The following is a 17289-nucleotide window of genomic DNA, read 5'->3' as shown; positions in this document are numbered from 1 at the left end:
GTAATCTTCGTCCACAAGTAATGGACAGAGGTCGTCCAAGGCCATCCTCCACAAAGAGAAGACGCGAGTCTTGAAGCGGTTCACAATCACCTCGGGGAAGTACCCGTGATATGGCAAGGCAGTTGCAGATATCTCAAAGGCTGGTTGCTGACGTGTTGGAACAATGAAGCACTGCTTCTATATCGTTACACATTAACTCAACACTAGCGACCAGAAGACCACATTGGACGAGTACAGTTTTGTGAATGGCCTTTTGCATCAGCTAGCTCCACTCGTGAAATTATTTTCAACCTCCACAACAACCATTATTGGTCGGAACCTAAGCCACATGTCACCAGTGAACGTGGCTTTCAGAAACGCTTTGGCATAAACCCGTGGGATGGAATCGTGGGGGGACTGCTTTTGGGACCTTACTTATTGCTGGGAAAGTTGAATGCTTCCCGGTATTGTACGTTTCTTTGTAATACTCTGCCTGACTCGTTGAAGAACGTTCCATTTGGTGCGGCAGCTATGGTTTCAGCATGATGGTACACCGCCACACTTTGGAATGGATGTGCGTAATTATTGTAACAAAATGTTCAAATGTGTGTGGGTTCTTAAGGGACCAAACTGCAGAGGTCATCGGTTCCTAGGCTTACACACTACTTAAACTAACTTGTGCTAAAACAACACACACACCCATGCCCTAGGGAGGACTCGAACCTCCGGCGGGAAGGGCTGCGTAGTCAATGACATAGCGCCTCTAACCGCGCGACCACTCCGCGCGGCAATTAAAAGACGCGATTGGAGGGAAATGGTTGGTCGTTCTCCGGAGCTTCACCCGCTAGATTATTATTTGTGGGAACTCTTAAAGAAACAAGTTTATAGTACTCCACCCATGGATGTCCACGACCTAATAGATCCTGTGCACGCCGCTTCGGCAATGGTTGATGCAGCGAGTGGCGAACTGACTGCAAACCCGAGATGGTCGCTTCGAGCGCCTTCTCCAAACTGAACGTTGCTCGCATTTGTACGTGCCGGCGCACAGTGGGTCAGAATCCCAAAAAGCTGGTCAAAATACAAGTAGTTGTTCAATTTGTACCAAACTTAGTATGTAAGGATTTACAGAGTTTCCGATTAAGAATATGATATCAAAAAGTGAAAAAAACAAAATGGCGGACCCAAGATGGCAGGCTCTATGTACACTACTATCATTTTTTACATATAAAAGTAAGTATTAGGGAATTATCGAGGTTACTGATGATGACAGAGCTCAAAAAATTATAAATGAAAAATGTTGGATCCAAGATGGCGGTCAGAATCTATGTCTTTTTATTTATTTATATTTTTATTCATATAAAAGTCAGTATTTAGGGGTTATTGTAGTTAATGCTTAAAAAATAAACCAAAAAAGTGGAAAACTCGAAGAAAGGACCAAATATAGGTTACAAGTTGGTGTCAAATATTACAAAAAAATTATTTCATTTTAATTACAATTATTTATTTTGTAAATTTTTTATAACTTAATTTACAAGCTCTCATTTTCTTATTTTTTTCATCTTCTGCTTCAACTGAATCGTCATCATCCTCAAACACTGTTTACTCATTATCTGCATCTGCATCTGCATCTGAATCTTCATAGTGTTCCGCCACAGGAACTAAGAGGGCAACGGCTTCTGGCGACAAACTCTTCAGTTTCTTCGGCGAAGATTTGCGTAAGGAAGAAACGTAGGGGTCTGTCGTTGCCAACAATCTCCTGAACACGTCTTCCATAGTCTTAACTCTTGTAAACTGTGAAGATAAACCTGACTGTCATGTGTACAGAATGGAATTACTGTGCGTAGCATAATGTGCAATCTAGTGTAGCCTACCTACTGAGTTTTTTGTACTTCATTGGGTACAGACAATGTTACTGTATCCACTGTTATTTTCTATTGACTTTATTTGAGTCAAAATGGTTCGAATGGCTCTGAGCACTATGGGACTCAACTGCTGTGGTCATCAGTCCCCTAGAACTTAGAACTACTTAAACCTAACTAACCTAAGGACATCACACACATCCATGCCCGAGGCAGGATTCGAACCTGCGACCGTAGCAGTCTCACGGTTCCGGACTGCTCGCCTACAACCGCGAGACCACCGCGGCCGGCTAAGTCAAAATATCTGAATGGCGCGAAAAATGGCAGTTGGTTCTAAATAACAAAAAGTGTGAGGTCATCCACATGAGTGCTAAAGGGAACTCATTAAACTTCGGTTGAACGATGAATCAGTCTAATCTAATGCCGTAAATTCAACTAAATACCTGGGTATTACAATTACGAACAACTTAAATCGGAAGGAACACATAGAAAATGTTGTGGGGAAGGCTAACCAAAGACTGCGTTTTATTGGCAGGACACTTAGAAAATGTAACAGACCTACTAAGGAGACTGCCTACACTACGCTTGTCCGTCCTCTTTTATAATACTGCTGCGCGGTGTGGGATCCTTACCAGATAGGACTGACGGAGTACATCCAAAAAGTTCAAAGAAAGGCTGCACGTTTTGTATCATCGCGAAATAGGGGAGAGTGTGTCACAGAAATGAACAGGATTTGGGCTGGAAATCATTAAAAGAAAGGCGTTTGTCGTTGCGACGGAACCTTCTCACGAAATTCCAATCTCCAACTTCCTCCTCCGAATGCGAAAATATTTTGTTGGCACCGATCTACATAGGGAAGAACGATCACCACGATAAAATAAGAGAAATCAGAGCTCGTACGGAAATATATAGGTGTTCATTCTTTCCGCGCGCTATACGAATTGAAATGATGGAGAATTGTGAAGGTGGTTCGATGAACCCGCTGCCGGTCACTTGAATGTGATTTGCAGAGTATTCATGTAGATGTAGATGTAGAGACGAAACAAAATGTTCGTTTACGTGTGAAAGAAGATCATGTTATATCTTAATGTTTAAATAAAGGTAACAATAACAGTAAGAAATAGACAAGGTACCGCATTGTGGAGGTGTAATTTGGATGCAGTTTGATGTTTTAACAGGAAAAAAATATTTTGCGTGAGCGCGATTCAAACATCGGTAAAGCTGCGTCTCCGTTCCCCACGGCGTAGGGTAGTCTCACTGGGCTAATGGTACAGCTCCGGCACAGTGCAGAGTTCATGCTACCTGTTCATGGCCATACTGCACGTAGTTACACCGTTGCAAGAGCTTCGTTTTTTAAATCAAATTTCTATTAAGGTTACAGCCGGGACTGGGTTTTGTTGGATACACTTTCGTCTCGAACTGGGATGAGAAAGAGCATGCCGCCAAGTGCGGTACTTTTTCTTCACCCTGTAAACTAAATTGTTTGGCACATCCAACCAGTAGTAAAGTAAAGCGTGTTCATGGCAGGAGGAGGAAAACCTTTCCCTACAAGTCAAAAGGATCCTTGCTAACCGATCTTCCTGCCAAGCTGTACTATTGGCTGGTTTTCTCAAAGTTTAAGTAGCGTGCTAAAACATGTTTCGCGGTGCTTAACGAAAGATGGAGCTATTCTAACAGATGGAAGACTGGCTATATGTTCTTTGACACATGCAAGTGCTTATCGATGCACGTATGAATCCATAGTATGAAAGATTATACCAGACAAGTTTCATATGTACACTACTGGCCATTAAAATTGATACACCACGAAGATGTGCTACAGACGCGAAATTTAAACGACAGGAAGAAGATGCTGTGATATGCAAATGATTAGCTTTTCAGAGCATTCACACAAGGTTGGCCCCGGTGGCGACACCTACAACGTGCTGACATCAGGAAAGTTTCCAACCGATTTGTCATACAAAAACAGCAGTTGGCCGGCGTTGCCTGGTGAAACGTTGTTGTGATGCCTCGTGTAAGGAGGAGAAATGCGTACCATCACGTTTCCGACTTTGATAAAGGTCGGATTGTAGCCTATCGCGATTGCGGTTTATCGTATCGCGACTTTGCTGCTCGCTTTGGTCAAGATCCGATGGCTGTTAACAGAATATCGAATCTGTGGGTTCAGGGGGTAATACGTAACGCCGTGCTGGACCCCAACGGCGTCGTATCGTTAACAGTCGAGATGACAGGTATCTTATCCGCATGGCTGTAACGGATCGTGCAGCCACGTCTCGATCCCTGAATCAACAGATGGGTACGTTTGCAAGACAACAACCATCTGCACACCAGTTCGACGACATTTGCAGCAGCATGGACTATCAGCTCTGCGGTTACCCTTGACGCTGCATCACAGACAGGAGCGCCTGTGATGGTGTACTCAACGACGAACCTGTGTCCACGAATGGTAAAACGTCATTTTTTCGGGTGGATCCAGGTTCTGTTTAGAGCATCGTGATGGTCGCATCCGTGTTTGGCGACATCGCGGTGAACGCACATTGGAAGCGTGTATTCGTCATCGCCATACTGGCGTGTCACCCGACGTGATTGTGTGGGGTGCCATTGGTTACACGTCTCGGTCACCTCTTGTTCGCATTGACGGCACTTTGAACAGTGGAAGTTACACTTCCTGGCAGATTAAAACTGTGTGCCCGACCGAGACTCGAACTCGGGACCTTTGCCTTTCGCGGGCAAGTGCTGTACCATCTGAGCTACCGAAGCACGACTCACGCCCGGTACTCACAGCTTTACTTCTGCCAGTATCCATCTCCTACCTTCCAAACTTTAATCTGCCAGGAAGCTTCGTATCAGCGCACACTCCGCTGCAGAGTGAAATTCTCATTCTGGAGTGGAAGTTACAGTTCAGATGTGTTCCGACCCGTGGCTCTACCCTTCATTCGATCCCCGCGAAACTCTACATTTCAGCAGGATTATGCACGACCGCATGTTGCAGGTCCTGTAACGGCCTTTCTGGATACAGAAAATGTTCGACTGCTGCCCTGGCCAGCACATTCTCCAGATCTCTCACCAATTGAAAACGTCTGGTGAATGGTGGCCGAGCAACTGGCTCGTCACAATACGCCAGTTACTACTCTTGATGAACTGTGGTATCGTGTTGAAGCTGCATGGGCAGCTGTACCTGTACACGCCATCCAAGCTCCGACTCAATTCCCAGGCGTATCAAGGCCGTTATTATTACGGCCATAGGCGGTTGTTCTGGGTACTGATTTCTCAGTATGTATGCACCCAAATTGCGTGAAAATGTTATGACATGTCAGTTCTAGTGTAATATATTTGTCCAATGAATACCCGTTTATCATCTGCATTTGTTCTTGGTGTAGCAATGTTAATGGCCAGTAGTGTAGTTTACTAGTACCGCTCACAAAGCGGATAGTGTATAATAAGACTTTTATATCCAACAGCGGCAGAGGTCCCATTTGATGTTCTCCTTGCCATACAGGACTCGTTCGCCGCACGGTCGGAGCAGCAGGCAGCGCTGGCCTGCCACCTGGTGGGCAACATGAAGCAGCTGCAGGTGCAGGACCCAGGCCTCGAGGACCCTTTGGCGTTCGTCAGGAACCTGTCCACGCAAGTCTTGCAGCTGGTCAGTGTCTCTCTTCCCACTTACTCTCTTACATTACAACTAAAAACAGCTAAAGCCTTGAAAGATGGCGAATATATGAACCTACGATGGAGGTAAAAGAAAAAGTGGCGGTGGCGTTACCTCACTAACTTGTAGCTGATGTCCGCCTTCTTAACTAGCCCAAAACATTATGTTCACCGCATTCATACCCCGATAGTACACCGCGGTGACACTTCCCCGTTACGTCACTCTGACAGTGTTGTATTATTAGAGCAAATACACATTCATAAACAGAAAAACGTTCGAAATTGCCTTCCTGACAATATGGTATTCATATAATCTGTATAATTTTTAGTATTTAAAACAGTTATTACGTGCACACAACAGAAATAAGTAACAAGAAGCACTCGTAAACAGCAGTCTGCTAATGTTATGGACTATTCAAAATGGTGCCCACTCTGGCTTCAAAACAACGAATAGTGTAAGTCTGTAGTGCCACCTCCTTTCTTTTTTTTGACTTCCATGGAATCCACCGATACTGATCGCAAGCTTTGACGCATGACACAATGATGTGACGCGTGACGTCATATGTGTGTAGTGTGTGTGTGTGTGTGTGTGTGTGTGTGTGTGTGTGTGTGTGCGTCCGTGCGTGAGAGAGAGAGAGAGAGAGAGCAAAACACTGATAACGTTTGTTTTCGCATTTATATCATTTTTTGGAATGCTGATTGTGATGATAGACTGGTATGTAGCGTAGATCTAGGTTAGGTTGGTTGAAAGTGTAAGACTGGTTGTTAATAGACGAAGCCAAAAAATGTGAATGCGAATTTCTGTAGAGCTGACATACTGAACTGAGCTCTGGGTTAGGTTGAGTGGTGACGGTCTGGTTGTGACCTGACGAAGCAATGCCGAAAGTAAGGCTGTCAATGACATGAAATGATTACGTTTTGCTTTATTTTCGCCATTAACGGAGGAGGAGAGTTTTATGTGTCCGTCCCTAAGTGATAACGCATTTTTGTGCAAATAGCAGTTCCATAGCTACATTTTTCTATTTTTGTTTCATTTATTTATATTTCTTTCTTTGAGAGTAGTTTCGGGGTCGTAGCCGCATTCTCAAACCCTCATTCTCGTCATCAGCTAAGCAGTCAGAGTGCATCTTCACATCATCACTGGCCACGGTAACATGCATAGGGGCTTGAATCTCCTAAACCATTAATTACATAGAGGGTGTTTACATAGTTGACGATGCAAACTATCACTGAGGATGGAGAACTGAAAGGTATCAATGACGGTTCACGTGATTCAGCAACAAAAATTAATTAGGCGTAACATCAGGTGAACGAGCTAGGAAGAAGATCTGGTCAAAGAGCTAGCTACGAAACAGCATCTTCTCTTCTTATTCCTTTTTTTATTGAAAGTCAGATGTGCAAAGAGAGCTTGAGCTACAAAACTAAGGATAAGTGCACGACGATGAAGTGGGATTTTTTTCCGACATCGTAGGTAGTGTGTCTCAGGAAAATAGTGTACAATGGAGCAGTTAAAAAGGCTGGAAGCAGATGCGGGCCTGCTAACCAACGTTTTAAACTACGTACATAATAAATCAGTGTATATCATAGTACGGACAACGCATCAGATTCTCGTATTTCGCTTGCAAACTTATCTCACACACGTTTTTTGGCTTTGTAACTTTTTTCCTCGTCGTTTCCGAGCTACAGTTCCTCATCTCACAACCAGAGTGATACATTTACCCTTCTCCAACATTTCTGATGGCTTGTATCATTATTAGTGAACTACCCTGCATAGTGATTTCCGATCTTGGAATTTGTATGTCAGGTTGCGGCCTGCTGCCAATTCTCAGCCTAACATTTTTATTTCTTTCCTTAGCTGTTCGTGACTTCATTAACTTGTGGTTAATTCTGATATACGTAGTAGTTACTATACAGACAAAAACATTCAGTAAATCAGCTGTCAGTTCGTTTGTAGTTTCTCGATAATATGGAAGTATGACAAAAGTTTGCAGAAATTTTTAAAACTTGAGTTAAAATTTTATCACCCCAATCATAGCTTTTCTAAAAATGAGTATCTTGCAAACGAGTAATCGAATCTACTTTCACTTAATCTTAATACTTATGTGGTACTTCACTGCTTTATGTTTATAACAGCAAGTTAGTAACTGCAGAAATCAAACTTCAAATTGTAGCTTCGGTAACAGGACTATGCATGACAACAAACTAGCGAAAGCACATCTCTAAAATGGCAGGTATAATAGTGCACTGAATGTTTTTCATATGCTTTTGAAACCTTCAGCTTCAGAATACAGAAAGAAATTTCACACTCATAATGTACATACTCTGTCTGATAGGAAAATCAAGATACCCCTTTGTTATGCGGAATGATCTCTGGATGTTATGACAGGCGGACGGAAAACTTTTGCAGGCGGGGAGTATTTCGTTGTCAGAAGTGAAACAGTAACCGCAGAATGGCTTGATCAGGAGAGCTCTATGACTCCTTCGAAAGTGGATTAGTCATTAAATGTCACGTGACTAACAAATCCATCAGCGACGTTTCAGCTCTTCTAAAGCTGCCTAGCTCGATTGTTAGTGATGTGAATGTTAAGTGGAAACGAGAAGGGACAACTCCAGCTAAACCAAGACAAAGCAGACCTCAGATTTCATGGAGCCTAGCGACGGACAGGGACCTCCGAGCAATGTGGAGGCTGGTTGTAAAAAGTCGCATGAAATCAGCGGAAGGAATCACTCTAGAGTTCCGAAATGCTACTAGCAGTCCACCTAGCACAGTGACTGTGCCTAGCGAGTAATTGACGCTCTTGGCGTATGTCGAAAGGTCAATACCGCCTTTTGAGACTTTGACAAAAGCACCATCGCTCTGATTTCGTCCATGTTGAATCGTTTATATCATTCAGTCTGAACTTGACTTTCACTGAGTGATGAACTGGTTTTTTGTGGTTCTACGTGTACTATTCTGTGATTTCAGTTTATCTCAAAAATTTAAAAAGAGTGAAAAATTGATTTAGGTACTCTTTACCGCAAACTACATGAAGTCTACAGTGCAGCTTTTGGCGATAAATATAAAATATACAAGACAAAGTTAACGCCTTATAGCGAAGTTTGAAAAACAGCAACAATGTTGAAGGTTAAGTGAAATCGCAAATTAAAAAAATTAAAATAAAACTAATGAAAAAGAGAGCGAGATTTACAGACTTTTTTCCAAAATTTCTCAGTCGTTAAAACCACAAAAACAAGCGTAAAAGTACGTCTGAGTCTTATATTATTTTAACGTTTTGTTCTCCACCGCTAAAAATATGTTTTATGTTCTGTGGCAAACTGAAAAACAGAACAACCAAGTCAGTTACGTTCAGTTATTATTCACTACTTATTATATAGTAGAAACGGCAACAGCATTTTTCTTTCTGTCTGTTGGAGGTAATCTCGGAACATCGATTTCGATGTTGACTTATCCCCATCATGTAGCTGGAATCTTCAGGAAGATTTAGTATACATATTGTGTGAAATGCCCATATTCAACATTTTACATGCTTCCTTTTAAGTGAAGGAAACCAAACGTGACATTCCAGAAGACACTGAAGATATCAGTATGCAGCCAAGTGGAAGCCAGTTACCTCGAACAGCACCTAAATCAACGCCTAGTCAGCACACTTCAAAGAATAAAATTGTGGTTCTAGAATCCGAGTTCAATAGTTTTCTGTTAGCACGCGATCCAAGGCGACAGATAAAGCGACAAAATGAATAACAGTATAAAGGAAAGACTTCCATCAATAAAGAAACATACTGAAGAGAAAGATCAGTGCAGCCCAACAAGAGAAAAAAGTCGTGATTCCGAAAAACAAAAAATAGTTATTTCGACTCAGCAGCGTTTCTTAAAATTCGAAATATTGGTGGTCGGCCTGGAGTAGAAGAAAGGCAACCGCATTTACTTGAAGTCACAAAGGAGACTACAGTGTTTGGTGTTGCAGCTGATGATAGACGTCGCACTGAAATTATAAGTTGCTGCAAAACATTGTAAACAAGGCTATACTATTAGTCGACCATGGTCGTATTTAAGATTCCTTTACAGACAGAAAGAAAAAAAACACATGGTAGCTATTCCTATTAAATTGTGAAGACTAGACCGTAAAGCATAAAGACAGCAAATTCTGTACAGCTGCTATTATAAGAATCTTTAGCTATAGTTTTGGACCCTGGTCAAGTATTCTTTTCATCTGTGACTCCAAAAGCACATGTACTATTAGGTATTACAAGAGCAAATACTCAAACACCACTACTAATGCGCTATAATTATCGTGTAAAATTACGGTATCATGATTTCGTGGTAGCTGAAAAACGTAAACTTGTTCCCTCTGTATAAGCAGGTATTGTAATAAAGAGAGATAATGATGGTAAACCTGAAGCTGTGACACACTCTGGACCTACGCTGTAGCAATTCGTATTGGAAAACATTCTTCCCCTAACGCCGACTAATGCCACAGACGTACATATACGAGGTTTGAGACTTAAATAGTGGCAACTATTTATTCACAACCAATACAAAAGAATTACATGTTTGCTCCTGTTACTGCCCTTCACAACCGATACAAAAGAGTTACATGTTTGCATCTGCTATTGTCCTTCAAAGTAGTTACAAGCGTTGTCTAGAACCCGTTGCCAGCGATGTGGAAGGCGTAATATACTGTTAGCAGAGCCTGTTCTGATGATGGTGCTGATGGAGCGGTCTACTGCCTGTCGAATCTCTGGAGCAGTTCTGAAGTGAATGGCACAAAATGGTTTCTTCATCTTCGGAATCAAATCAAAGTCACAAGGACTTAAGTCCGGGGAGTATGGTGGATGGTACGGTACTTCCCAGTCCCATCGACCGAACGCAGCAGCCACAGCTCGCGCTGTATGCGCCCGCGCATTGTCATTAAAAATTGGGGGGGGGGGGGGGAGGAGGGGGGGAGGTGCACAGAAAGTGTCGCCGCTTCTTTCGCAAAACCGGTCGCAGGTGGTGCTTCAAAAACGAAAAGTAATACTGTGCATTGACGGTCTGCCGTGGAGGAAAGTAATGCGTTAGGATAACACCGTCACAGTCGCACACGAGAATCACCATAGCTTTCACCGTACTGGGGCTCTGACGCACTTTCGCCTTTCGCGGCGACGCATAATGACGCCATTCGTTGGGTTGCCGTTTCAGTTTTGGCTTCGTGGCATTCGCTTCATAACAGCTCCAGAGATTCGACAGGCAGTAGGCCGCTCTGCTAACGGTATACTACGCCTTCGACATCGCTGGCAATGGGCTCTACACAACGCTGATGACTATTTTGAAGGACAGTAACAGGTGCAAACATGTAACTCTTTTGTATCGGTTGTGAATAAATAATTGCCACTATTTAAGTGTCAACCCTCGTGCTTTCTGAATTACCAGATTTCTAAAAGTTAATGAGAACTCGAGAAGGTTTTGGAAAACCCGTGTTCATTTTCATTGCGATGGTGGTTCTGATGGCAATACAAGATAGATTAACTTCTCATGTCTTGTGATGTCTTTTAAGAAGTACAGGATACGTCCGCGTTAGTTTCAGCTGTACAGAATTTTAAAGATGTTGACTTGGGTGCTGTTTCCATTGCCACAGATGCTCCAGGGAGAAATGTATTTAACTTAGTAGAGCGACGAAATGTACTAGTGTTAAAACTTTACAGTTTCGTTCACATCTTCATCCAGTAATGCAACAACTATACTAAGATGGAGCTAGATGGTTCAAATGGCTCTGAGCACTGTGGGACTCAACTTCTGAGGTCATTAGTCCCCTAGAACTTAGAACTAGTTAAATCTAACTAACCTAAGGACATAACACACATCCATGCCCGAGGCAGGATTCGAACCTGCGACCGTAGCGGTCTCGCGGTTCCAGACTGCAGCGCCTAGAACCGCACGGCCACTTCGGCCGGCAGTTGGAGCTAGCAAAACGGAACTTTGAGAGTGCAGGCAGGCATCGTGCTGGCTAATATTTGGAGCCAAATGATCATTGATTTTCCTGTGGCTGCCTAATACGTTGTGCCAACACATACCTGACTGGGTATCGCACAGGCTACGACATTGAAAAACGATGCAAATCGCGTACGTGAATCACAGTATTATTTTACAGATTGTAAAATGCGAGGTTGTCGCATGTTGCGGTATGCGACGATTTAGCCTGTGGCAATTATTAGAAGAGAGGTTTTCACGACTACCTGCTTTGATTAAACAGCCTTGAGACAGATATGCACCCCTAGGAAATGATGACTCCGAAAATGAATTTCTCCGCTGTTATTACAACTACCTTCGATCTAGAATGAAATTTTTACTCTACAGCGGATTATGCGCTGATATGAAACTTCCTGGCAGGTTAAAACTGTGTGCCGGACCGAGACTCGAAATCGTGACGTTTGCCTTTCGGGAGCAAGTGCTCTACCAACTGGGCTAACCAAGCACGACTCACGCCCCTCCCTCACAACTGTAATTCCGCCCAGTACCTCGTCTCCTACCTTCCAAAATTCACAGAACCTCTCTTGCGAAAATTGCAGAACTAGCACTCCTGGAAGAAAGGAGAGCTTCTGTGAAGTTTGTAAGGTTGGAGACGAGGTACTGGCGGAATTAAGGCTGTGAGGACGGGGCGTGAGTTGTGCTTGGGTAGCTCATCTGGTAGAGCACTTGCCCGCGAAAGGTAACCTCACTGAAAGTGCCCCGAGCTGAGTTAAAGCCGTCATAAAGGCGGAGGATGGACACGCCTCATATTAATGTCCGCTAGTAGGTATCCGGATACTTTTGATGAGACAGTGTACCTTACATGAAACTGCAATAACTGAAAAGTACTTTACAGTTATACAGCTATGTTAATAGTACAGTTCAGCAGAAATTCCTACCAGTTCTCAACAATCATAGTGATAATCATATTGATATCCTAATCATTGACAATACAACACAGGTGCACCAGTAGTGAGAATAACATCATGAGTAAACCCAATTGTAACCTGGATCGAAGACTGATTTTTACGACGATAATTCAGATCACAAAGGAAGTGTCTGCACCATCTGTATTGTTGACTTCTATGTGAAAACTGCTGCTGTCCATACAAATGAGCTTTGCAATCACCGACTCGTTAGGCCAACAATATTTAGGTCCTGAAATCTGTTTTCATCTGAAATACTATTAAATACGTAAAAATATTATATAAATAGAAACACAATGTAACCACTCACTAAACATTTATTTATTTATTATTTTTTTTTACTTATGAAATGTTTCAGTAGATTTGCTCCATCTTCAAGTGGCAGTTCCGGACTTGAAATTTCGTCATTTGTTAATTTGTGTTTTTATTTGTATTTTAAACGGACAGTCAGCGAAGCAGTCTACTAAATGTGCGTAAAAAATCAAATGATGTTTGGAGAAAACATTTAATTTCTATACAGACACTGCCGTTGTCACAAAAAAAATTATTTGTGACTGGAGTTCAAAATGTGAATTACCTACCTCATTGCGAAATTTCAAGCGAAATATTTGCCATAAGTAAGTATCAGCGCTGCTTGAGATTTATTCGAATCCGGAAGCTGGTTAAGGTAAAATCTGTTTTAGGCAAATCATTAAGGGTGAAGAGGATGGTGAATTTCAGATTTCCCTTAAACTTTTGGAAACTGGAGGAAACTTTCGAATTTCAAATGGGAAGATGGTTCAAAATTAGAACCATTCAACAAATGTCTCAATAGTAAACTTCCTTCTCTTTGAAAAGTTTTCGTACGCTACTCCGATCTGATAATATCAAAAAAGTTGTCCTTCTGGCAGTAATGAGTTGACAACGCTTTAGGAAACAAGCAGAAAGTATGGAGGACAACAGATGACCTTAAAAATACTCTTACCCTCAAAATTTCGTGCAATTTCTTAGTCCTTCCTGTATAATTTTCGTGGAATTTAGAGTGTCTGTCTAATAACCTACAATTTTACTAAATATTGCTGTATATACTTCGTGACAGTTTGGGCCCTTATTAATAAAAGAAAATCTATACTTCCTGAAACATTAGTGTTTAACGCCTTATCGAGTCATGAAGCATGAACTCAGATATTTATGGGGTTGAATGATAACTATCTCGTCCATGCACTGCGCTTCTCAACAGATTTCAGTATACTGCATGTAGTCTCTGACACAACCTCAGATACCCACAAGATACAGCTGACAGTTGTGGCTGCATTGGAATCAACTGGGGAAAGCTCATCAGCGGTCATCGAGTTTCTTAGAGCTACTCAAGTGAAATTTATCGAAGAATGAAATGATTTTATGGTAACAGCTGCTTCGATGTTAGCACTGTGCAACAGCGTGTAAACAGATGTAAGGCTGGCAGATCTGTTACAGTGCAGTTAACGTGAAAAACATAGTACTGTACGACCTTTATCATCAACCAAAGAGTCATAGATGTCAACATAATACACGATACATAGACTATTCAAGACGTGAAAAAGCGCTTCAGGAAAATTTATAGGGAAAAAAAGAATATTTAGTTGCAGCAAGACTCACTAGGCCGCACAATTTGTGACGCAGCACAGTATTCCATACTGGTGTAAACCTGAGACAAAGTTGTGCAATATGGCGTCACGAATTGATATATTGGAAGACTTAATGAATATGTTTATTTATTAACGCCACTCCCTCCGGAGGTTCGAGTTCTTCTTCGGGCATGGGTGTGTGTGTTGCTCTTAGCATAAGTTAGTTTGAGTAATGTCTGTCTAGGGACCGATGACCTAAGCAGTTTTGTCCCTTAGGCTTTAAAGTGTATTGAGTGAGTAACAAGATTTATAATGAAGCTATTTCTGTGTTATGAAGGCAAGAGTAGCCCAAGTTATCACCTTTTTTAAGATGTAACTTTTGGGCGATATTGTCATTGCTGTGGATCTCAGTCCGAAGAACGATTTGATGCATTTCCAGTGCTAGTGTATATTGTACAAGCCTCTTCGTCTGTACATCATTATAATACGCTTTATCCACTTTTAAACTGCTTACTCTAGCCAGGCCTTGATTCCCCTCCTCACAGCTGTACCTCTGACAGTATCTCGTTTCCCACCTTCAAAACCTTGCAGAAGGTGGGAGATGAGATACTGGCAAAGGTAAAGCTGTGTGGACGGAGTGTGAGTCGTGCTTGTGTAGCTCACTAGGTAGAGAAGTTGCCTGCGAAAGGCAAAGGCCCCGAGTTCGAGTCTCGGTCAAGCACACAGTTTTAATCTGCCATGAAGTTTCATATCAGCGCACACCCCGCTGCAGAGTGAAAATCTCATTCTGGATCACAATATCTGCTTGGGCTGTCGTCAATTATCTTGCTCCCGGATAGTTATAGTCGTCTACTGCTTTTAGCGATTCATTTCCTAATCTAATTCCGTCGGCATGACCTGACTTAATTTTTCGACACTCCCTAACTCTTGCTTTGCTTCTGTTGATGTTCATCTTTTAACCTCTTTACAAGATACGCCCCATTGCGTTCAAACGTTCTTCCAAATCCTTCGACGTCTCTTGCAAAATTACGCTGTTGAGAGACCTCAAAGTTCTCATTTCCCCTCCCTGAAAGTTGTTCGTTTCGAGATTTATCTATATTTTTCTTTACTCTGCTCAGTGTCCAGATTTAATAATATGGAGGATAGGCTTCAACCTGTCTCACCCCTCCCCAACTTCTGCCTCTCTTTCATTTCCTCTGAGTCTTGCAAACTGCAGTCTCGTTTCTGTACAAATTGTTTGTAATCTACTTCACATTGTGATTAAAATGGGAACACACATACACCACTTCACTGCCATGACAGCAAACGTGAATCGGTCACACGACCGCGCGGTCCAAGTTCTACCCTATATACAGGGTGTAACGTGAGTAAGTGCAGATATTTCTACTGGCAACTGAGCTCAGTGTGCCGAACAACATTACATCAGTGTTTACATTATTTGCAGACCAATAGTTATAGCTACACAAGTCGTGTATTTTAGGCTGGTTAGTACCCCAAAGCACTTGTGGCAAGAGCAACCCATTAATGCTTTCCCATGGGCAGCAGGTCAGGTGTTGAACTGTGAACGAGCGGACGCAAAACAGTTGGCCTACACCAGTGATAGTCAACCTTGTCACAATCACTAGTGGTCGTTACAGCTTTCGTGGTAGGTGGTAGGAGTTTTAAAAACATTTCCATTGGTTTTTCATAACATTTTGCTATAAAGTAGTTGGTAACTAATTATTACTATGTGCTTTAACTTCTTGTAACTCTGCTTCATAAACTTCATGAGGTAGTTACTTTCCCGTCTTACAAATCGCTACTACTGAGAAAGCGTTGATCGATTAAAAAATTTTATGTCTGACGGAAATGCAGAAGTGAGCAATGGGTAAAAAAAGTTTGACTACCTCTGGTGTATACTGACAGGCCACTTATTGTTAGTGCAGTTACGACTGTGCAGAAAACATCAGGTGTGACACTATATGACGTGTTTGTGGGAAGACTTTTTGATGCGTAGAAAAAAACAACACACTGATATGTGCACTTATACCCGCTACACCGTATATAGCATTCTAAATAGAGCAGTGTGCTCTTGTGTGTAATATTTTGTCCTGTTAGCTAAAGTCGTTTATTAAAAAAATACTTTTCTGTATGACAGTGGTTCACGTTACTGAATAGTTACTAGCCCTATCTGCATTATCACGAATACAAAATCAGCAATAACAGTGCGCGCTATCATAAGTCTACAGAATTGAGAGAAGTCTAAAACATGCATGAATTCGTAAATTCGATTTCATATTTCCCCAAACTTTGTAACAAAGTATTTACCACTGTTACTAAAAGCAAAATTTACTGCGCCATTAAAACCAACCTGACTTTTCACTCGTACGCCATTACCACGTCCTTCGTGACAAATGACGTGTCCCAGGAGAATGCCCAGCGTTCTCTGCGCCAAGCTTCCATGGCTATATTTAACTGGAAGTGTCACCATAAACGTCACACATTCCTCTCGACAAATTCTTTTTCAAATTGTGAGTTTTCAAATGAAAAAGATTCAGTTTAAAAAAGCTACATTCATGAATTTTAAGGGCCGCCTCTACATTTCATAGTGTGGTGAACTTTAATATATTATACTCAAATGTTGTGACAGTGTTGACTGGAATACGTTCTTCGAATTCTGAAGATAGCATTAATAAAATGTAGGGAACGAAGATAGACTGTCTGGCGTAGTATGAAATCGAATGCAAGAATCCATTCATTTTGGTGTGCGTGATTTAGACTTAACGATACCGCGCACCGCTAGAGTCGCTTTTGTGTTCATGATAATGAAAGTAAGTCTAGCGATTATTCAGTAACGTGAACCAACGTCATCCAGGAAAGCATTTTTTTATAAAAAAATTATGCTCACTAGATAAACTATCAGACACCCCCTGGAAAGAGCACACTGCTCTATTTAGATCGCTATATACTGGGTGTAATGAATATAAGTATAGATATTTCTGTTGGTGACAGGACAGTGTACTGAACAACATTACATCAGTATTTATATGGTTTGCTGCTTAATAATACATTACTGGCCATTAAAATTGCTACACTACGACGATGACGTGCTACAGACGCAAAATTTAACCGACAAGAAGAAGATGCTGTGATATGCAAATGATTAGCTTTTCAGAGCATTCACACAAGGTTGGCGCCGGTGGCGACACCTACAACGTGCTGACTTGAGCAAAGTTTCCAACCGATTTCTCATACACAAAAAGCAGTTGACCGGCGTTGCCTGGTGAAACGTTGTTGTGATGCCTCGTGTAAGGAGGAAAAATGCG

At 41.9% G+C, this 17289-nt stretch overlaps 1 protein-coding gene across 1 annotated transcript in view; it reads left to right on the top strand.

Moving 5' to 3' along the window:
* Positions 1-17289, top strand: part of LOC126335742 (uncharacterized) — a 513925-nt gene that overhangs the window by 455217 nt on the left and 41419 nt on the right. Inside the window, exon 15 of the mRNA XM_049999199.1 lies at positions 5338-5481. Coding sequence (XP_049855156.1) covers positions 5338-5481 — 144 coding nt within the window. The remainder of the gene's footprint in view (positions 1-5337; positions 5482-17289) is intronic.

Source organism: Schistocerca gregaria, chromosome 2 (assembly GCF_023897955.1).
Source record: "Schistocerca gregaria isolate iqSchGreg1 chromosome 2, iqSchGreg1.2, whole genome shotgun sequence".
NCBI lineage: Eukaryota > Metazoa > Arthropoda > Insecta > Orthoptera > Acrididae > Schistocerca > Schistocerca gregaria.
Note: the sequence above shows the minus strand (reverse complement) of the source record. Positions and strands in the feature narration are given on the sequence as shown.